The sequence below is a fragment of the Pristis pectinata genome, chromosome 40 (genome assembly GCF_009764475.1).
Source record: "Pristis pectinata isolate sPriPec2 chromosome 40, sPriPec2.1.pri, whole genome shotgun sequence".
Taxonomy (NCBI): domain Eukaryota; kingdom Metazoa; phylum Chordata; class Chondrichthyes; order Rhinopristiformes; family Pristidae; genus Pristis; species Pristis pectinata.
In genome coordinates this window covers 8,652,876-8,675,554 of record NC_067443.1, presented here as the reverse complement: position 1 = coordinate 8,675,554, position 22,679 = coordinate 8,652,876, and the positions used below count along the sequence as shown (strand labels likewise).

The 22,679-nt window shown below is 50.6% G+C and overlaps 1 protein-coding gene across 3 annotated transcripts; it reads right to left on the bottom strand.

Moving 5' to 3' along the window:
* Window positions 1-4,892: 4,892 nt before the first annotated feature.
* tdrkh (tudor and KH domain containing) lies at window positions 4,893-22,426 on the bottom strand. 3 transcript variants are annotated; one of them, XM_052045948.1, is made up of 14 exons: window positions 22,318-22,426; window positions 20,501-20,653; window positions 15,890-15,996; window positions 14,712-14,919; window positions 13,398-13,540; window positions 12,464-12,767; window positions 11,916-12,082; window positions 10,925-11,097; window positions 9,851-9,915; window positions 8,545-8,696; window positions 7,656-7,787; window positions 6,839-6,935; window positions 5,743-5,816; window positions 4,893-5,039 (listed from the first exon to the last, which is right to left on the bottom strand). In XM_052045948.1, the coding sequence occupies exons 2-13, from the start codon at window positions 20,619-20,621 to the stop codon at window positions 5,767-5,769; spliced, it is 1,719 nt and encodes a 572-aa protein (XP_051901908.1). In that variant the 5' UTR covers window positions 20,622-20,653; window positions 22,318-22,426; the 3' UTR covers window positions 4,893-5,039; window positions 5,743-5,766. The 3 variants fall into 3 exon arrangements, with proteins under 3 accessions (XP_051901908.1, XP_051901907.1, XP_051901909.1); XM_052045947.1 differs by lacking the exon at window positions 22,318-22,426 and adding an exon at window positions 21,159-21,527; XM_052045949.1 differs by lacking the exon at window positions 22,318-22,426 and adding an exon at window positions 21,159-21,527 and having other exon boundaries at window positions 11,916-12,052.
* Between the last annotated feature and the right edge of the window lie 253 nt (window positions 22,427-22,679).

Below are 22,679 nucleotides of genomic sequence, written 5' to 3'. Positions count from 1 at the left end.
GGTTACCCCAGCCCCTCCATCTCAGAGGTTTTCCCTTGTCCCATCCATTCCATCCCAACCTCTCGCTTCCTCACTTACCCCGTTGTGTTGGAGGGTTCTCAGCCTGAAACGTTCTCTTTCTGATGGTGCCTTTTGTATTAGTGATTATTGGCAACACCAGCTCTACTCCTACAGGGTATACCCCACACCATCCCATGGCTGGGTGCACGATGAATGGCCTGGAGACTCTTCAAGGTCTTGACACCTCCCAGCCAGCAAAGGATGCAGTCACTGGCGGAACAACAGTTCAAACTTTATTGGAGAATATTTCAGCAGCATCTAAATTGGCTGCTATCCAAACGGGGAAGCAAAAACAGACAGGGAAGGCTTATTTTGAATGAAAGGTTCCATCAGTGGAGTCTGATGTTGAACAAGTCCCAGATATTGTGGACTGTATGCTATCATTAATAAAGCTAGCCCTTCTGAGTACACACGTGCTGGATACTGCAAAACTGTTGGTATCATGTTAACCAGCTGAAAGCGTTCAGCTGTCGACATAGTTTTTATCGGCCTATCCTCTGAAAGAGACCGTGCGTTATTCAGATTGCGAGTGACCAGTGGACATGGGTGCAGACGTAGACACTAGCAATATTACCCCAAAGGTAGCAGAACAGGTGACCAAATGTCCCCCACACCCTCGATTTCAGAAGTGACAGATGTTTTGTCCTATTTCACCTTTTACTGCAATAATTCATTCTGAACTGTGCAGAGAGGGGAATCTGCACTTTTCCAGCTTTTGCCTCTGGGGCGCAACTTATTTCACACATTATTTGATCAATTATTTCCGCTTGTTTTATTCACAGTCGTTGGAAAAGAGGAATTACTCAACAGTTAGCATGTCTTGTACCACAACCTCCGATTAGTGTGATTCATCAATCGTACTGACCATGGATCACAGGGGGGAATTTAGCAGCCAGAGAGATGTCACCTATCCTAACAGGCTCTGGGAGGACGCTGTGCAGAGAGAGAAGCTGGGAACCACCGAACAAAGAATCACAGTGAAGGAGGGTCCGGTGACCTACACCTGGTCAGCATCAATGTGAAGGAGTAGAGTTGTGCTGACACAGTTCGGTGAGCTAACCCTCAGCACAGAACAAGCAGACAAGGATGTTCTGGGAACTGACATACTGTGGAAGGCACCATCTGATGAATTGCAGAAGCACAAACAAGCACCCTTATAATTAAAGATCGCGATAACTGTGGAACAGTGCCAGCGGGAGCTTGAAGGGGTTAAAGAAACACATACTTGTGTGTACAAGGACTGGACATACCGCCGCATAATTAACTATAAGGAACTAAGCAGTGTCAGAAGGCATGAGAAGAAATGTATTAAAAAGTGCCTTCGAGGTAACCGGCAGCAGTCCCTCCGGAGAACGACCACTGAAGACCCCGGTCAGGGACTCTGAGACGAACTCGCCGTCTAACCCCGGCCAGGTCCAAGCGACAGCGGCTAATATTTAACTACGGGCAGTGAGGTTTGGAAGTTGTGAAGGTAACTAAGGAGTTGTGTAAGTGAAGAGTTAATGCATTTTAAGGTTGTGAGACCAAAGAGTTAAGTAATTGTTTGAACTATGTAGTGAATCGGAGTTGTTGAACTAATTGTGGTTAGTAGAGAGGTGTAGTTATCAGGAAAGGTCACTGGTATATTCCATCATATACTGCATTTACTTGGCCACAAGGGGATCAGGTCTGCAAGGATGAGAAATCAGGAACACGAGCGAACACGTGAAACAGGAGCAGGAGTGGGACACTCGGCCCCTCAATCCTGTTCTGCTACTCTATATCACTATGGCTGATCTACACCGGCCTCAACCCCTCTTCTGTGCCAGTTCCCCTTCGCCCTCACTGCACCGACCCTGCAACAATCCACCTGCACCTTTAATACTTCCAGTAATCCAGCCTGCACAACCCTCCGGCCCGGACATTCACCGCCCTCTGCATTCCACGCACCTGTTTGGACCGACCGCACGGTAACTGGCCCCTCATCTCGTCACCGTGTGCCCTTGCTCGAAAACATTTCCACACCTCCCCTTTAACGCCCCCTCAGCTTCAATACAACTCAACCCTCGTCCTTCTAAACTCCAAAGAATACAATCACATTTAGGAGACCAGAGACTGAAGATGCCGGAATCTGGAGCAACAAACATCTGCTGGAAGAACTCAGTGGGTGGAGCACGTCTGTGGGGGTGGGAGGGTGGTGTGGAGGAATTGTTGCCATTTTCACCTGAAGCTTCCCCCCCCCCCCCCCCCCTCAGATGCTGCTCGACCTGCTGAGTTATTCCAGCAGATTGTTTGTTGCACGACATGTTTGGCCTCTCTCGCTAGGACAACCTCATCCCAGTGAAGCTCCTTTGCGCTGTCTCTAGTGTCACTGTATCCTCGTTAACGCAAGGTTAAGGAACTTGACGGTGTAGGTATGGAGTTTAATGTTTCCCTAGCTGACAGGTCTGGACCAGGAGCCACTGGCCAAGGCAAGGATTCCAGGGCAATCTGGCCAACTGGATCCGAGATTGGCTTGGCAGCAGGTGGCAGAGAGAGATGGTTGGGGGTTACATTTGGTTTGTTACTGGATAATGGTGTACCGCAGGGGTGGGTGAATGTAGAGGTGCGACGGCTCCCCTTGCTGGAGAGGGAGGGGCGAGACAACAGTCCATGTTAGATGGGGAGTGGCTGTGCATCATTAATTTCACTTTGAAGGTTGAAAGTCCCAACTACAACTGAAAAGCAAGGGGGCCCCACTGAGAGCCTGTTCCTTCCTTGCGCGTCTCTGCAACAAGGGAGCGCTGCCTCCTGAGTGGAGCTGTACCGAAGGAGCCCTGTACTGTTGGGGGAAGGCTATGGCCATGCACTGACAGAGGGAGATGGCACAAAATGCCCCTCTGTTCTCTTGTAACCAGGGGGATTAAGCTTCTATGCAACAATCTGGTTTGTTAAACCACAACACACGATGTGATTGCGCTGGAGAGGTTGCAGAGATTTACAAACTCTGCCAGGACTGGAACATTTAACTGAGAACTGGACCTGGTAGGTTTATATCAAACAGAGGCTGACAGAGATTTTATTGAAAGGGTGCAAAATATCCAGACATCTTGATGAATAGGAATGGTCTGTTTTCCCTTAGCAGAGGAGTAAAAAAAGAAATCACTGAAGCATTAGAGTTCACAGATAGCCCTACAACTCCCTGCCTGAAAGGTTGGTACAGCAGAAACCCTCCCCACAGTATGGAGACAAGCCATGACCTGCCCTGCTGTAGGGTGGGTAGCTTCTTTGACCAGCACCAATGCGATGGGGCAAATAACCTGCCATGTACAATTCCATGAACATAGCAAAGGGAGGTGCTCAGGTCTAAGGTGGGTACAAATTACACCATTTAAAAAACATTTGGACAGGTACATGGATGGGAAAGGCTTTAGAGGGATATGGGCCAAACGAAGGACTAGCTCAGGTAGACATATTGGTCAGCATGGACAAGTTGGGCTGAAGGGCTTGTTTCGTGCTGTACATCTCTATTTGTCAAACACTGCTGTCAGTGGGGAGGGGCACTGTGCAGAAATCTTGCCCTCCTGCACGAAACAGCAACCACACCAGCAGAACTGAATCCCACTCAGAAGTACAGTGTTCTTGCTCCTGAATGCAAGTGACAGAGCTCATGTATAAATGAATGACGATGGTGACTCACAGGAGAGGGGTTTGGAAATTCCAACAAACTTTTATTGCCATATGTCATTCTATTGCATGGTCAGTAATTTCAGAAAACTGAACTGTGAACAAAAAACAAAACACAGGAAAAAAGCTGCTTCTAATCCACCAGTGATTCGCCTTGGGAATTCCAGCCTGCAGCCACTATGAAGGAGAGAGTTTACAACTGAATTTTTTTCCTCAACAGTCACTGGGTCTTCCAGAGGCACCGACGCCCTCCCTGGTATCTCCCCTGACAGCCATCTTAGTAAACAGACCATGAAGAAGCCAACTCTTTCCAGAGCAGTTACTGACCTGGCGCACACCCCAGTGGGAGTTAAAGTGCAACAAGGGGAGAGCAAGAGCAAGAGGTGAAAGTAGGAGTAACAGAAAATAGAGAGAGTTGCAAGAGATGGAGATAAGGGAGACTGTGGACGACAGAGTCAGAGACAGAGTCACTGCAGGTGCTGGAAATCTGGAGCAACAAACAATTTTGCTGGAGGAACTGAGTAGGTCAGGCAGCATCTGTGGAGGGAAATGGACAGTCGACGTTTTGGGTTGAGACCCTCTGGACTGAAAGATAGCAGGGAGATGGCCAGCATAGAGGCAAGGAGAAGGGGAGGGGCAAGAGCAGGTAGGTGATAGGTGGATCCAGGTGAGGAGGGGTGATAGGCAGATGGAGGAGGGAAGGGAAGGGTGGAGATAGTGACAGAGGCTGGGAGGTAATAGGTGGAGGCAACAAAGGGCTGCAGATAGTGGAATCTGATAGGAAAGGAAGGTGTAGCATGGAACCAAATAAGGGAGATGGGGAGGGCAGATGGGATCAGTAGAGGGGAGGGGTGACTTTAATCTCCCTGCCTGCCCTCCCTCCCTCCCTGATAACAGGCAAACATCAAGGCTGCAGGGTTCTGGGGTGCAGAGGTATGGGTGGTGGTAAAGCACTGAACCCCAAGACAAACCTGGCAGAGGGTTTGATTTCTGAAAGTGATGCAGCTTTGTAAACGCTGTGAATGCAAAACACTCCCAGTGGATTTTTACAACAAAGAAATCCATGGGAGTCAAACCTTTGGGGGTTTGGTGGGGAGGGGGGCGTTTTTGCTGTGCACACAGCTGACACCCACCCCTTCTCTCCTCTCCCATGGGTGCACCACCTTGCGGCGAACACCCTTGAGTCCCTCTGGCCTTGCAAAGGCTGGGTTAGTTTAAGGCCTTTTAACCAAACAATTTAAAAAAAGAAACTCTCAGCTGTATTCCACGCCGAACTGTACATTCAAGTATTGCCCTGGCGGTGTGAGGTCTGTCCCTCCAGCCCTGGAACACTCCTGCAGGGCAAGGACAGACAAGTCAGAGACAGCACACCACCCACGTCCAGAGAGAGACCGGTCCGATTCACCCCTCAGGGTCACTGACCCGCAGCGGTCCTGGACCTGCCACATGGCCAACTGAAAGTTTGTGACGTCGTGTCACACCTCTCCTGTCCTCACCCCTCCCCTGACAGCCCTGTCCCTCCCCGCCCTGACACCCCCATGCCCCCCCCCCCCTCAGTTTGACACCATTCCCCATCATCCCCCACAACCTCCACATCACTCCTCATCACTGAATCACTCTAACTATCCCTGCCCTGCCCTGCCCTCCCCTCCCCCCCCCCCCACCCCGGTACATGCACCTGTGTGTGTCTGTGGCACTGTGAGCAGCGACAGAGTATGTGAGTCAAACTGTGCCGATTACGGAGACCGCGCCATCAACATGAGCACTTGCGGCAGAGCAGGGAGTGAGCACACAGGGCAGCAGCCACCACGGCAGGATTGCTAACCCATCATGTTCAACCATTCGAGCTACTGGACAGGGCAGAGAGACACCAAGAACCTGGGCTCTGAACCATTCCCCACAAAGTCAGCAGGACATGCTAAACCCACACAAATCGGAGCGAGACAGAGCAAAGGGCGAGAGGGAATGGGTGAGAGAAGGTGCAGGGAGAACAGATAAAATGGAGGCACTGAGAGCACAAACGAGTCGGAGAGGTACCTTGGAGCAAACGGGATTGCAGTCCTAGGAAAACTCATCCTCAATGGTTCCTGAGCTGGTGCTGACGGAGGGCTCTGAAACAGATCACAGACACAGGCCATGAGGAAGAGCTGTGGCAGGCTTCCTGTCCAGAAGCTGCGGCAAAGGCATGTGTGTGGGGAGTGGTGGGGGGGGGGAGCCCTCTGAATGAAGAATACAGAACCCTCTCATCACACACATGGCTGCCCAGCCAAGAGCAACAGACGAGTCCACCAGTTTCCTGCCCTCCATCACCAGCTCCATTACTCTGCCTTTCAGCTGCAGGGGTGAGTTTTGAACTCCCCTCTCCCCATCATGAGACCAGACCCCTGGGTTGCTCCATCACTCTACTGCCACACTCGAGGGTTGCCAACTGACATGTAGAGCCCTCGAATCCCGAGCTCCAGGATCACAGTGCGAACATCGCTCAGGAGCTACAGCTGCTCCCCAGCACAATCTTACCCACTCATTATAATGGACAGGTAGCACATGACTTTCCTCATTGCTCTCTGTTACTCTGATCTCCCTGCACTGGGAGAGGGAAAGGGAACCAAAAACTAGGGGGCATAGGTTTAACACAAGAGGGGGAAGATTTAAAAGGGACCTGAGGGGCAACTACTTCAGAGGGTGGTGGGTATATGGAACAAAGTGGTTCAGGTGGGTACATTAACAACATTTAAAGACACTTGGACAGGTACAACCACTGTCGTATCTGCTTCCACCACTACCCCGAGCAGCAACCCACCACTCTCTATGTAAAAAAAACTTGCCCTGCACATCTTTAAACTTTCCCCCTTGCACCTCAAATGCATGTCCTCTAGTTTTAGACATTTCTAGCCTGAGAAAAAGACTAACTATATCTCTCCTTATTTTACACAGTTCTATCAGGTTTAATCAATTTTTTTTTAAGATACAAAGTGAATCAGAGGGGTGACAAAGTGAGAATCTTTTCATGAACTAAATGTTTCCAAGTACCACAACAGTGCTCCACACACAAAGAGTAGCTCACAGTGTCACACAGAAGATCTGATTAAATTGCAGAGTGGGTCTGAGGGACCGATGGCAGTGTACAGCATACCCGAGTGACTCTGCCAAGAAATGGGCAGTTGTAGCTTTAGGTTTCCTGCAGTCACTTCAGAAACCAGGCTTCTGTCCGCTCCACCAGTGACATCATTCTAAACCAGACAAAGCAGAGTCAGTAGGTAGCAGACTACTCATGCCCAAATCATTCTGTGCACAGTTCTCACATCACTACCTGAAAAAAGTTGCACTGGTATCTCACTTAGCACCCAGGATTCATTCCCAGGAATGAGATTGCTAATCTAACTCAGCTATATTCTTGGGAAAGCTTTAGTGACAGTGCTATTATTCTACCGATGAGCAATAAGTGAGGGTTCCATTGCAGATAAACATGTACTTAAAGCACCATTTATTAAACCATGAACAGACAATGAAATAATGCAGGAGTTTAACCTGAAATATTAACTCTTTTTCCCTTCCCACAGATCCTGCCTGACCTGCTGAGTGCTTTCAAGATTTTGCGCTTTTAATTTCACAACACAATGTCAACTGACTAAAATTACCCTCCCTGGAGAGCCCCCGTCCGTCAGCACTACCCTCCACCGGCTCCCCCCCCCCCCCCCCCCCCCCCCCCACCTGTCAGCACTACCCTCCCTGATCCATGTTTTGCTCTTACTCTCAAACCAACTCCAATCGCGCTGATTGCCCTGAGGGTAATACAACTCCTTGCCCACTCTGTCACTCACCCTTCCCTGGATACTGTGCCCTCACTGAGGAGAGTTAGCCCATGCCCACCCTATACCAAGGGTCCTGCGATCCTGGCAGTGGGCACCCAAGGGCCCCTTGACTGGGACCGGGGTGTCTGTGTACTTTACCAGCAGTGTTTGAAGGGATACTGCCACAGCCTTCCCCCTCGTGTCCGGTGCATCTCCCACCTCCGCTCCGTCACTCCGAGGGCACCGCACTGCATGTCCCAGCCGAACCAGTTCATCCCCAATGTTCAGGTTCTGCGCAAACCGGAGGGCACAAGATGGAAGAGTCTTTCAACAGATCAAGCATGGAAACAGGCCATTCGGCCCACCATCTGCACTGACCATCAACCTCCCATTTACTGACTTTTTTCCTCATCCTCCTTGCATTCCCGTCAACTCCCCCCAGATTCTACCCCTCACCCACACACTAGGGGAAACAAATAGCAGCCAATTAACCTACCTTGGGATGTGGGAGGAAACCAGAGCATCCGGGGGAAACCCACTTCAGGGAGGGTGCAAAGGATTTGGAAAGGGCACAGAGAGATATTCTAAGGATGAGGAATTCCTTTACTTAGGGAAACTGGAGCATTTTCCCTCATCACAGAGACGGCAGGTCTACAGTGCTTGGAACTGTGAAGTGTTTCAGAGAAAAGAAAGAAAAAAAATTCCACAGCTAATGGCCATCAAGAGGATGTGGATTGGAGTTAAATCAGCAGAGAACTTTTATATCACAACTACAGGTTGGGATGTGGAACACTTGCTGGAAATAAAATTAATGAGGCATATGGGGAAAGACCGGGTGAGGGGGATTAACCAAATTATAGGGACCAGGCTTGAAAAAGTGAATGTCTCCTCCTGCATTGATTCGGGTCTGATCATCCCTGCTGCATAGAGGGTTGACACAATTAAGTACCTACCCCACCCTCCCCCCAAGCTTTGCATCATCCAAGGGCGACCTTGCACACCTTTAGCTCTGCTGCGTGTTCCAGCTATGGCCAACCACCATTCCTACCTTGTCGCTGGTGCGGTCAAACAACTGCACCTGCGGTCTCGTGACACCTCCACTCTGTGAGTAGCTGCAGATCCGGGCCAGGAGAACCTTCCACTCAGCGCAGTAGGCGAGACCGTCGAAGCAGTTCATCGCCTCCTCTGACCACTTCTCCCCTGAAACACACACAGCGTGTCTCGTGCTCAGTCACAGTAGGGAAATAAACCTCCTGGGCCCCAACCTCCTCACCTGTTGTCTCACGGGCACACCACAATAGCAAATGCTCTCAGATGTGTACTGAAAACATTTCCAAAGAAATCAAACCTTCAGACTCGGACTGAACTTCCTGGTTTGGGAGTAAGGCAGACAGGGAGTTGAGGGGTGAGGTTTGGAAGTAGGATGGACAGGGAGGGTCAGGAGTGGGACGGATAGGGTTGAGGGGGAAGGCCAGCCCCGAGTACTGAATACTAAACAGGCTGACCAGGCTCCAAAAGTTAGAGCTTTAATCTTCGGAGTTCAGAAGAATGATGGACAACTGTACTGAAAGGCGCAAGACCCTGAAAGGCCAGGACAGGGCAGATGGTGAGAGGTGTCCATTGTGATGAATCCTCAACATGGGGACACGGTCACAAGATTAGGAGTTGGTCCTGTAAACCGAGGAGTGTAGCAACTTGTCACAGAGGGTTGAGAATCTCTGGAATTCGCTCCCCCTGCAGGTCATGGTCTGGATCATTAGGGGCCTTTAACGAGGAAGTAGATAAATCGAAAGATCAAGGAATTGAGGGTGACGAGGAACTGGCACAGAAGAGGAGACGAGGTCTGCAGCAGATCAGCCAGGATCATTTTGAATGGCAGGGCAGGTTTGATGGGCCGAGCGGCCTACTCTTATTCCTATTCTCTGAACGACCTGCTGGAGGAACTCAACGGGTCGAGCAGCATCTGTGGAGGAGGAGGAATTGTCGACAATTCAGGTCAGGAACCTGCATCAGGACTGAGAGTGGAGAGGGAACATAGCTGGTATAAAGTGGAGGGAGAGGTGAGACGGGCCAGAAGGCGATAGGTGGACTGAGGAGGGGTGAAGGATGATGGACAGAAAGAACCAGGTGGAGTTGGGACACAGAGGCAGGTGGGCGATAGGTGGAAGCACAAAAGATGTCTCCTTTTCTCTTACGTTCTTTGTTACGTTCTGACGTAACTTGGGCTGTGATGCAAATACCCAGAGGTAGAGCAACCCGTCTCCTAACGATTCCTGGGGCCACAATCCCCCAGTCACACATTTCCCCAGGCCCCACACTCCCCAGTACATTGGACGGCTAGATGAGTAACTCACCAGCTGGCTGGATTCCATCGAGACTGCACTCGACAGCCTGAAATGGCAGACTCAGGAAGTCACTCCTGCAAGCAGAACACTGAATTTATCAGGAGGCAGAGGATGCACGTGAGTGAGACAGACGGATGCAAACACACCGAGACAGGGAAAAAGGAGCAGGAATAGAATGGGAATGAAACATCCTTCTTGTGGCGTTATTTAAAAGATGTACTCCTTGACGGTACAGCCCTCCCTCAGTTCTGTCCACCTACAGTGTGCATTCACCCACGGAGAGGACACCTGACCTGTCGTGAAAACAAGAGCATCCCTCTGCAACCAAACCAAGGCACTACCCTGGGGGGTGAGACACAGTAAAGCCCCCCCCCTCTACACTGCCCCACAAGCTGGAGAAAGAAGGGGTGGAAAAGAAAACAAACGAAAAGAAACAGGCACCGTTCCCCCAGTCAGGACGTCAGCAAGGCTGTGTTATAGACACAACAAACAACTCAGCAGGTTGCTCGACATCTGTGGAAAGAAAGGAATTGATGTTTTGGGTCGAAACCCTGCATCAGGATAATTCCTTTCCTCCCACAGATGCTGCCTGACCTGCTGAGCTCTTCCAGCAGATTGTTTGTTGCTCCAGATTCCAGCATCTGCAGTCTCCTGTATCATGGGCACTATCGCTCAGTCAGGATGTTATAATGAGGCAGTGGGTTTTGTTCAAGTGCAGGATCCACACAGCACACTATCGTGGGCAAGATGCAGAGCAAGGCCCCTCTACACTGTCCCACAGGCTGGAGCTGAGGGGAGCTGGAGGTGAGGGGAGAAACATACAACATGATTACAGGACAGGAACACCGCACTGAAGCTGGCACAGAGTAAATTCTGGCTGTTAAACCTGGCGATACCTGGAACAACTCAGGTGAATAGTGAAGTAGCTTCCATGATCCTGGGTTAACTGGAAACTGGACAAGTTCATCCACAGATGAGCCTGTGTAGCGGTGAGAGAATAAGCCAGGGTTGGGATGTGGGGATGGGGCTCAATCTTGATTACACACAGCGGAGAGGGAGGATGGGAGAGAGAATAAAACTGACCTCAGGAGCTGCATATTCCCAATCGCCGCCTCCCCGTTGTCTCCATAATCCACATAATAGAGGTCAGCGTTCCCATTCTCCAGGTAGCCCAGCACACGGGCTCGATACCAAAAGCCATCGCTCTGGAACGGAGCTGCCACGATGTCACCCACCTTTGGGACAAATGCCTCACCCTGCAGACAGTGTGTACGGAAAGGGTTAATCGGATTCCATCAGCACTACCTGACGTGCCACCTCCGGTAAGTTGGAGGAACACTTGGACCTGGCACATAGATGCAATCACAAGGAAGGCACACTTTCCTTTCTTATAAGGTTAAGGAAATTCGGCTCGTCACTGAACACGCTAACAAACCTCTACAGATGTACTGTTGAAGGCATCTTGACTGGTTGCTTCACAGTCTGGTACAGCAATTTGAATGCACAGGAACACAAGGAAGCTGCAGAGAGTAGTGGACTCTGCTCAATACATCACAGGCACATCCCTCCCCACCATCAGTAGTATCTATAGCAAGCATTGCCTCAAGACAGCAACATCCATCATCAAAGATCCCCACCATCTGGCCCATGCCTCCTTCTCACTGCTACCACTGGGCAGGAGGTACAGAAGCCTTAAGTCCCACATCACCAGGTTCAAGAACAGCTACTTCCCTTCAATCATTCTGTTCTTGAACCAACCGGCAAAACTCTAATCACTACCTCAGTATATGTAACAACACTGACTACTTTGCACTACAATAGATTTTGTTTATTTTTGTTCTAATTGTGTTCTTTCTTGTATAATTTATATTTTTCTTGTGAATTTTGTGTCTCTAATGCTATGTGCCTGTGATGCTGCAGTAAGTTTTTAATTGCACTTGTGCACACATAACTTATGCACATGACAACAAACTCGACTTTGACGGGAGTGTTTCACTGGATCAGGAGCCCCTTGTGGAAGATTACTTTCCAGATCCCCTGTGTGCATGGGGTGCTTCTCCCAACCCACACTCACCGTACCAATGGAGCTGCCGTAATAGCGGGACATCTCGTAGGTCAGGTTATCGAGCTGCAGACACCTGGAGCCCAGGATCTGGATCCAGAAGTGACTGGGGTTTTCCGAAGCTGAGACATAAACTTCCAGATGTTCGTCTGCAAGGAAACTGAAGTCAGGACTGGGAACTGTGGAGAAGGGAGGAAATAAAAGTTACCTTCCAAGCTGGGAATCTCTACAGGAATAAGTGGCATGGATAAACACGACCCCTACAAGAGCAGGAGAGGGGCTGGGGATCGAGGGGCGAGTGACTCCCCTTCCCAGTGGACACCTTACAGCCTTCCCACCCTCTACAGTGCATGTTGGGGGCCTGAAGGGAAGCTCTTCACTCGCACGGACAAATGTAGCTCCAGCAACACACACAAGAACCACGAGTCTTGGTAGCCTGTGTGACAGGCACCCTATCTACCACCCCAAACATTCACCCCCCTCTTGCCCCTCTCTACATCAGGCCCCAGGGCCAAAAACGATCTCCCGCTCCCGGACAACATCAAAGCACCAATTCTTACTTTCAAATTTGGACACCTGGCTCGAGTTGCCGCCTCGCTGGCCTTCCTCCAAGGGCTCTTCGCCCTCCTGGTGCTCGACGGAGACGCTGGGGTTGATCCGGTACTCCTCCTCTCCCTCCTCGCTGGCGCCCAGTGCCCACACTTCACCCTCTGGCGAGGCCGGGGTCCAAGCCCTAGGAGAGGGAGGGGAAACCTCCTCCAACCGCGCGCCGGCGGGGTGCTTGCGATGCCTCCGGCTGGCGGCCGAGCAGGCCAGCTTCTGTCTGAAGGCCGCCTCCTCCTCCATTTTTGCCACGACCAGGGCCTGAGGGAGAGGAGAGGCTGGGTCAGCAGGATGAGGAGGAAGAGGGCGGCAGAGGGATTCTCTCCCGGGAGATGGCTCCGGGAATAATTCCTGAAAACCAGAACGCAGCGGCTCTTCACAAACTGGCGAGGATTCAGGCTCATTCCCAACACGTGTGGCATTCGTGGGGGGTGGGGGGAGAGACAATTTCTGGCATTTAATGCTTTTCGCCACCTGCTCCTTTGAGGAAGTGGTGGTGAACAGCCCCCAGCTGAAGTGCTGAAGATGCTCCCAGTACCGTCAACACGGGGAACTTTCAACATGTAGCAATGAAAGAAGGAAACCGCGATACATTCCCACGTACGACTTGGAGCGGGTTAAAATGGTGACGTCCCCACGCACCCACTGCCCTTGGTTACTACATTCTTGAATTTAAACAGCATCTACACTTCTGGTCCCTTTCTCCTTGAAGCTGAAGGAGGCTGGGGCTCTGGCAGTGCAGCAGAGTGGAGGTGGTGTGCCGAGGGAGGGTGCACTCACAGCGGCGGATGTTCGCTATACAACTATAGCGCTGTCCCAATTCTTACTCCAACCCCTTGCCATCTCATGAAGGGATATTAACACATACACAGGTGCATGCACACAACTCACTTTGGCAGCTGCCACCTCTTGCTTTGTCCCAGTGATTCTGACCAAACGGCCGACATCCAGAACATGACCAATGGACTCCTTCTCGCACTCGACCTTTGCCCCCGTGGTCCGACAGATGGCACGGATGCATTCTCCTCCGCGGCCTGTGGAAGGGGTTAACAACCGTGACTGGACTCTAGCTGCCATAGACTGCATCATCCTGCCCATCCGACGGGCTGAATCGTGGAGCAGGAAGACACCATTTGCCCCACCGTGAGACAGCCAATAAACCCCGCTTTTTCCCCAGTTCCCCCTTTTGTAAGTCTTTGCCGAATCTGCTCCCACTCCAGATCACAGCTCGCTGCCCAGAAACCTACCCTCCTATCACCAGGTACTGTTGGCCCCTTGATAACGTGAGCTTGGTTATTACATTTCCCAAAGAGAATAACCCCAGCTTCAGGCATCAAGGAAGCAGTGTTCCTCTTCCTGGTTCTTCAGGAATATTACTTGAGGCAGCAGCTGTGATTTGGTGGGGAGCTCTCCCTGACATCCCAGAGGGAGTTGGAATAGGTAGACAATGAAACATTCCCCAGTGCGGCGCCAATGCCTCTGCCCAAGGCAAAGCCCAGATATTGCAGTGCCACCTGTCAGGTCACACCATAAACTGAGCCACCTTCCCTCTCGGGGGTGACACTCGCCACCTCCAGCAGCTTGTCTGTGTGTTCAAGCGCCTGCGTGAGCTTACATCCCAACAGCACCTTGGAACTTTGAGGTTCAAAGTGCTTCACAGCCAGTGAGTGCATTTAAACGTGGCCACTGGTGTTAAGCAGTCAGCCACCTTGCACATGGTAAGACCCCACCTCCTCAAACAAAATGCCAAGTGATAAACACTGGAGACAGTAAAACTCCCATAATCCACTGTCTGACCATTCGGAATACCCGATAGCTGGGCATCTGGCTCACCAGGTTAAGGTTTGCCACACAGTCCCTCCCCACCCACTGGGTCCCGGTTCCCTCCCTCCCCACCCACTGGGTCCCGGCTCCCTCCCTCCCTTTAAACTTACCTGGTTCACTACAAAATTTATTGTAATACTTTATAACATCTTAAAAAAAAAGTGGAATTAATAATGTGTTGGGGCATTAATTGGAATAACATCCAATAATCCAGAACACTTGTTAATCCAGCACCAAAACTCGCAGTGCGCCAGATTATCAGAGTTAAACCGTCTGCTTCTTCAGTGATGCTGACAGAGGGGTAAATGGGGCCAGTTCAGTCCCTGGCTGTCTGGAGTTGGCACTCTGGTCAGTTTAGGCGCATTCGGTACAGGCGATTACCTATGATACGTCCCACTACTCGCTGGGGAACACGCAACTCCTCCGTTATCTTCACGTTTTCGGCCAGAAGCTGGTGGATGGCGACCTTGGCCTTGCACACTTGCACCGGCGACCCAACGATGGTGAGTAGCCTTTCTGCCACCCCCTCCTCGCCATTGGTCTCCTCACTGTCCTCGATTTCAATGCGGGCACCCGTCTCCTTTCGTAGCTACCGGGTGGGAAGGTGGGGGTTGGGGGTGCAAGTCCAAGGCAAATTTATCGGAATCTGACAATGGACGAACATTTACCCACTTCCCTCCTGAAAGCTCAGCTGGAATCTGCTCCCATCCTCCCTTCTGTCAATTCCCCACATTCATATTTAATATTTCACATCATATTTCCTTCCACACTGGAAGCCACTTCAGCCCATCAAGTCCATGATGGCTCACAGACCAATCCCATTCACCAACTCACTTCCCCTGTAACCCATTCTCCCACCAACTCCCCTCAGACTCCACCCCTCACCCACACACTAGGGACAACATACAGTGGCCAATTAACCGACCAACCCACGCAGTCGCAAGGAGAACATGCAAACTCCACACAGACAGCACTGGAGGCCAGAGCTTCCAGGGCCAAACTTGCTGGCCCAGAGCCTTCCGGATCGCACAGACTTCCTCAAACAAAATAACTGGGTCACATGAATGGGCCAGAACACACTGTACCCACAGCACCATGGGGAAAAGCCTTCGACAGATGACAAAAACATGTCCCAAACTTTAGAAAGTTTTCTAAATTTAGAAAAATATTTTAAAATATTTGAAAAAATAAAATTACTTAACACACATGAAATACTTAAAACACTACTGCAAATATAATTTTAAAAACTGGTACCTTACCTTATTCTCACCCTTGTACCTTGCAGTTGCAAAGCCTCTGCTGAAATGAAGAGGTCACGGATCTGTGTCAGATCTACCCTGGTTCCCCTGTGGTGGAGCATACCGACAGATCGAGAATTTGTCGGCAAGTTTGGGACTTTTGCCTTCAGATATGCATGCAAAGCCCCGAATCTGCTTGCATCTACACAGACGCACTGCCAATACTTAATAACGAGATGGGCCCTATGAATGCATGGCTGCCTGTCTGGTTTAATGCAAGAGCTTTGGACAAGAGGGAATTACATGGAATTTCATTCTCACCCGTTTAATAGTGGACCCCTGCCGTCCAATTATGACCTTCACGGTATCACGAGGAACTTTCATGTCCACAGCAATCTGATTGTCACCGACCAGCACAAAGTGTTCATCTGGACCAAGAAACACACAGCAGAGTTACTGCAGGATGGAGATTGCTCTGACAAATTGGCGCAGTATTGAGCTGTGTTCTCAATCAATTCACAACCTTCAGAGCACTTCTGAAAGGTCAGTGGAAGCAGGTTCAGGAGCAGTAAACAAAATTGAAGTAAAAAAAACAATCTGCTGAAGGAACTCAGTGGATCAGGCAGCATCTGTGGAGGGAAATCAACAGTCGACATTTTGGGTCAAACCCTTTCATCTGAACTGAAAGATGAAGGGGAGAGAGTCAGTATAAAGAGGTGAGGGGAAGGGATGGAGCAAGAGCTGGCAAGCAATGGATGAATCCAGGTGAGCAGGGATGATAGGCAGGTGGAGGGGGGGAGGGTGGAAATGATGACAGGCTGGGAGGTGATGGAAGGGCTGCAGATGGTGTAATCTGATAGGAGAAGGTGGAGCATGGAACCAAATAAAAAGGGGTGGGGGGGAGACCTAGTGGGATGAGTGTGTGGGTCATGGGCAGATGGAGTGGGTGGGGGAGGGGAAAGAAACAGGGCAATGGGGGCTGGGGTGGGTGTAGGAGGATATGGGTAGCTCAGGAGGAGAGAGAAAAGGGACAGAGGGGGGTGCAGGTGACCAGAGATTGGAGAATTCAGTGTGCAAGATGCTGGGTTGTAGGCCACCCAAGCAGAATACGAGGTGCTGTTGGGCCTTCACCATGGCAGTGGAGGAGGCCGAGGATAGACAGGTCAGTTTGGGAATGGGGAGGGGAATTAAAGTGGCTGGGAACCGGGAGCTCCTGATGGCTGTAGAGGTCGGAGCGCTGGTGATCGGCAAAATTTAAGGTTGGATTCTTGAAAAGAGAAAAGAATTTGCTTGGAGGCTGAAGTGGTGGGAAAGATACGGCAGCTAATTGGAATTTGCTTTAAGAGTAAATGCAGGCTCGCTCGGTCAATGACCTCCTCCTGCACCACATCATTCATGGCTTAAGGCGAGGAATACAGGGGTTCAACAATTAGTCAGTTACCCTGTTAGGGGCAAATATCATTTGGACATACAGTTTAGTGGGTCGATTAACCAGAAAGAAGCTACTCCCTTCGTCCTATTTAACCCTCTGCAACTTAAAACTAATTTGCTTTCTCCCTTTCCAAGGTTCTTCAACCTAAGACATTGACTCTGTTCCTCTCTCCTCAGATGCTGAGTGTTACTGGTATCTGCAGTTCTTTTTATTTTTTCTGGCATCCTGCAAATTGGGGAACTCATCAGGCCGGTGAGAGAGACAAGAGTGGCCCATGTTACCATGGTAATCCACACTGGAGCCTGGAGGACCAGAGCAATGAATAAGGATGAAGAACAGGTAGATGGGCTGTGAACAGGAAGACAGATGAGGCAGGTACAATAATCAGCTGAGCTGTGAACTAACTTGGTAGCACAGATTCAGATTCACAACACAAACCTGGAACTAGGCCCTTCAGCCCATCGAGTCCATGTCGGCCATCAAGCACCCATTTGCCTTTCCATTCTCCCCACATTCCCATCCTATGATCTACTGCTCACCTACACACTAGGGGCAACCTACCAACCTGCATGTCCCTAGGATGTGGGAGGAAACCGGAGCACCTGGGGAGGGGAACCCACATGGTCGCAGCAAGAACATGCAAACTCCACACAGACAGCACCAGGAGTCGGGACTGAACCCAGGTTTCTGGCATTGTGAGGCAGCACCACTGTAAATGAAGCTGTTTGTAAATGAGATATCGAGCTAACAAGAGGATCCCCGGCTAAGAGCAAGAGATTGGGATGGGGCAAAAGATCACCTGTCTAAGAGGGAACTATAAATGACCTGGTCAATACCTGATTGGATGTCAATCATTGTGTCCTATACAGTTTGCAACAAAAGCAGCGCAGCCCAATTCTCGGAGAACCTCAGAACCCTCGCCTGCATGCTTGTATCAATTGAATAAAGGCTTGTTACTTCTACAGCTCCACCCCACATGGTGTTCTAACCCACATTATCCAGAGGCAAGGTTCCATTCTGCATCTGATGGGTATCTGGAAAGCTGTAGCACATCTTGGGCTCTTCCACTGACTGCAAACGTCAAGAGGGGAGGGACAAGAGGAGGGGGAGGGTGCAAAAAAGATTTAAGGATGTTTCTGGGACTGGAGGGCTTGGGTTATGAGGCGAGGCTGGATAGGCTAGGACCTTTTTACCCCTGGAGCGTAGGAGGCCAAGGGTGCAATCATATAGAGGTTTATAAAATCATGAGGGGCATAGATAAGGTGAAAAGCCAAAGTCTTTTCCCCAGGGTAGGAGAGTCTAAAACTAGAGAACACAGTTTTAAATGAGAGGGGAAAGATTCAAAGAGGACCTGAGGTGCAACTTTTTCCACACAGAGGGTGGTGAGCATATGGAATGAGCTACCAGAGGAAGTGGCAGAGGTGGGTACAATTATGCATTTAAAAGACACTTGGACAGTCACATGGATAGAGGAATATGGACCAAACACAGGCAAATGGGACCAGCTCAGTTAGGCAACCAGCTCCATCATGGGCACAACCCTCCCCACCATCATGGACACCTTCAAGAGGCAGTGCCCCAAGAAGTCAGCATCCGTCACTATGGACCCTCACCATCCAGGACATGCCCTCTTCTCATTACTACCATCGGGGAGGAGGTACAGGAGCCTGAAGACCCACACTCAATGATTCAGGAACAGCTTCTTCCCCTCCACCATCAGATTTCTGAACAGTTCATGAATCCTTGAACACAACCTCTTTATTCCTTTTTTTTTGCATTATTTATTTTTGTAATTTATGGTAATTTTATGCCATGCACTGTACTGTTGCCACACGACAACAAATTTCACGTCACACGTCAGTGATGATAAACCTGATTCTGAACTTGGCCAGCATGGACAAGTTGCACCAAAGAGCCTTTTTCCATGCTAAGGTGGAGAAATAGGATGCTTGAGATGAGGATAATCATGTGAAGCATCAATTCTGGAAAAATGGGCATTTGATGGGCATGGAAGGTATCCGAGAACCCTGAACCACACAAGAGTGCAAACAAGCCCAAGATGGCCGGCATGCAGAAAGGATTCTGTGACATTGCAGAAGAGCAAATGCACGAGAGAGAGAGACAAAAAGCAGAAAACCACAGGCCAGTCTTCTTAACGGACGTCACTGGAACAAATACCAGAGATCATTACTAGAGACAGTATTGCAGGACACTTCAAATAATTCATGGGAAAGTCAACATGGTTTTGTGAAAAGTGAATTAGTTTTTATCAACATATTGGAGTTCTTTGAAGTAACGTGCAGGGGATAAAGGGGAACCAGTGGATGTACCGTACTTACACTTCCATAAGTTATTTGGGAAGACATAAACACAAGGCGTAGGAGGTGACACATTGGCACAGATAGAAGATTGGCTGCTAACAGGAATCAAGCATGCATAAACAGGTCGATGTAACGAGCGGTGTGCCACATGTATCAATGTTGAAGCATCAACTTTTTACAATTTATATAAATAACTTGGATGAAGGCACAATTATTTGGTTACTAAATTTACTGAAGACACAAAGATGGGCAGGGAAGTTCGTTGTGAAGTGGACATAGGGGGACCGAGAAGGGGCGTAGATAGCTTAAATGGGTGGCAAAAGACCTGGAAAATGATGTACAAAAATGTGACATTGTCCACTTTGGCACAAAAACACAAAGCATATTACTTAAGCAGTGAGAAATCACAGGACAACAGGATGACAGGGAACTGGGTCAGTGACGATTCACAAAAGGCCAGTAAGCAGGTTCGGCAAGTAATTAGGAAGGCGAAGGGAATTTTGGCTTCCATTACAAGGGATATGGAGTGTCAAAGCAGTAAAACTTCGATACAACTTTACAGGGCACGTTTGCATTGAAGCAAGTACACAGTGTGCATTAAGTAGACGCACAGCGTGTTCACTAGACTGATCCCTGGCTCGAAGGGGTTGGCAAATGGAAAGGTTTGGCAGTCTGGGTCTATGCTCAACGAAGTTTAGAAGAACAAGAGGTGATTTTTTTTATATTTGAAATGTACAAGGTTTCCAGGCAGATTAACAGAAGATATTTACCCTGATGGGGGTATTTGGAATTAGGAGCCAGTTTCAGAATTAAGGTTGCCTATTTGAGACCGATACGAGGTGGAATTTCTTCCATCAGAAGGTCAAAACTCTTTGGAACTTTTTTTATAATCCCAGAGAGCCGTAGAGGCGGAGTCATTGAATACGTTCAAGTTGGCATCCAACAGACACAAATTACATGGGAGCCAATGGATCTGGGGAGAGAACAGGAAAGTACTGCGGAGGTCAAGATTGGATCAGTCACAGTCACACTGAATGGCAGAGCAGGCTCAAGGGGCTGATTCACCTACTCCTGCTCCTAATCTTTGCATGAGAGAAAACTGGAAAAGAAACACCGTCAAGAGAGAGGAGTTGCTTTAACACACATTGAAACCGGTCTACCCTGAGGTGCCACTCTTACCCTGGCTCTCTCTGTATCTCCTGTACAATATGTACAGTGCAACAGCCCCTGCTGGAAGGCCAATGGCCAACATCACCTTCTCTGCTGTCGTCAGTCTGGTCCAGGCACTATTTACTGACATCTCTGCTCCCAGCCGTGCCAACCTGGGCTTTCCTGCAGGAAAACAAACCTCCATTCAACTAAAGGAAGCTGACACAAGGGCATCGTAAACCCACCCACAGCAAACTGACACCTCAAACAACCAGGGATCCCAATTACATGCAACTCAGACCCATGCAAGGAATTTGACAAGGGAGGTACAGAGACAGGGAAGCAAAGTTTGACTCCGATCCCTGCAGAGATTTCGAACACCAGAACTTTCCATAAGAAAGATTTTAAGCCACTTTCTTGCACCACCACTCCACATCTATACCGGTAGCTGCAGTCAACCTCACCACCTCCCGATCCCCCTCACTGACCCTCCCAACCCTTTCTACACCTGTCACATAATACTCAACTTCCACCCCCACCCCCCTCCACCCAACTACTCCAGACCCGTTTCAAACTTTGTCAAACCCCTTTGCTAATATCTGGGTAAGTCAAATGGTCTTAGCAACGCATCCTCAATGAATTCAATTTGGTGAGGTAGATTTGTGAACGAATGTGTGCCAGCTCCTACCTCCTGCTTTTCTACTTGCAGATTTATGCCAAACCTCAAGCTTTACAAATTGTCAGCTTGATGCACCAGTGGCAACTCAATCCATCTTTTCTGTTGAGGGAACCAAAAGGTATCCCCTCACCCGTCTTCCAGTTAACTGCCACTGATGTAGCTGATCAGAAAATGACATCGAAAGACCTCATTTTCCCCAGTAACCTCATCCCTTGATCGCCCCATCCATTCCTCACCCCTCCCCATCCCTCTCTCCTGCCATACCACTCCCCAATCCAATTGGGTTCTCCCCACTCCTCTCCTCAGCATGATACCCCACCTCCCAACTATCCCACCCCTTACCTCTCCCCCTCCACCCCACCTCCCTCAGCCCCTCTATCTCACCCTCCCCACTGTCACCCCTACTCGCTCCCTCTCGTCACCCCTCTCCCTCCCCACCCCTTACCCACTCACCCTCCCCTTCTCTCCCCCTCCCCACCACTCTCTCCCCACTCCCTCCCCTTCTCTCCCCCTCCCCACCACTCTCTCCCCACTCCCTCCCCTTCTCTCCCCCTCCCCACCACCCCACTCCCTCCCCATCCCTCTGCCCACCCCCTCCCTCCTCTACCCACACCCCCTCCCTTCCCACTTCCATGCACCCCACCTCCCCCCTCCCATTCCTCCCTCTTACCCACCCTCCCTACTTACCCCTCCCCACCCACCCTCAGCTCCCCCACCCTCTCCCCTCGCTCTCCCTCTTCCCCTTGCTCACTACCCCTTCACCCCCTCCCTCCCCTACACCCCTCTCCCTCACCCCCCTCCCTCAACAACACCCCTCTCCCTCAACCCCTACACACCTTTCCCTCACCCCCCCACAACCCCTATCCCTCACCCCTCCCTCAACCCCTACACCCCTCAACCCCTCTCCCTCGCCCCCCCCCGCCCTCAACCCCTAGCCCCCTCTCCCTCCCTCCCCTCCCTATGTGGCCCTTCCCCCCCCCCCCCCCCAATATCCCATCTCTCCCTCCCTCCCCATCTCCATCCACTGTCCGGCCCTTCCCCGCCCCCATCCCTCCCACCCAGTCCCCCATTCTCTCCAGTTCGCATCCCCGTCCCCCCATTCATTTGCCCATCCTCTAGTGCCCCACTCCCTACGCCGCGCCGCCGTCCGCCCCCACCCCAATGTCACCTTACAACCCCTCCCAGTCTCCAGCCGCCGCCGCGTTTCCTGCGGGACCGGCAGGAGTCCACCGACCCGTCAATCACAGGCCGCTGTCCAATGCGCGACCTGAACCGCGGGCGCATAACCAGCCAACCAGAAAGAAGGGAGGCAGGGCACACCTCGATTCCAGCCAATCAGCGCGCACATCGACATCAACTCAACGAAGGTGCCGAATTGACCAATGAGCGGCGATAGCCAACTCCACTTGCAATTGTAAGTGGGCAATACGCAGGAGGCGGTGCATCGTGATCTCAACCAATCCACGCCCAGCGGTTGTGTTACGTCATCGTGAGGGGGAGGAGCCGGTTAGTTTCGCGAGGCACACTGGG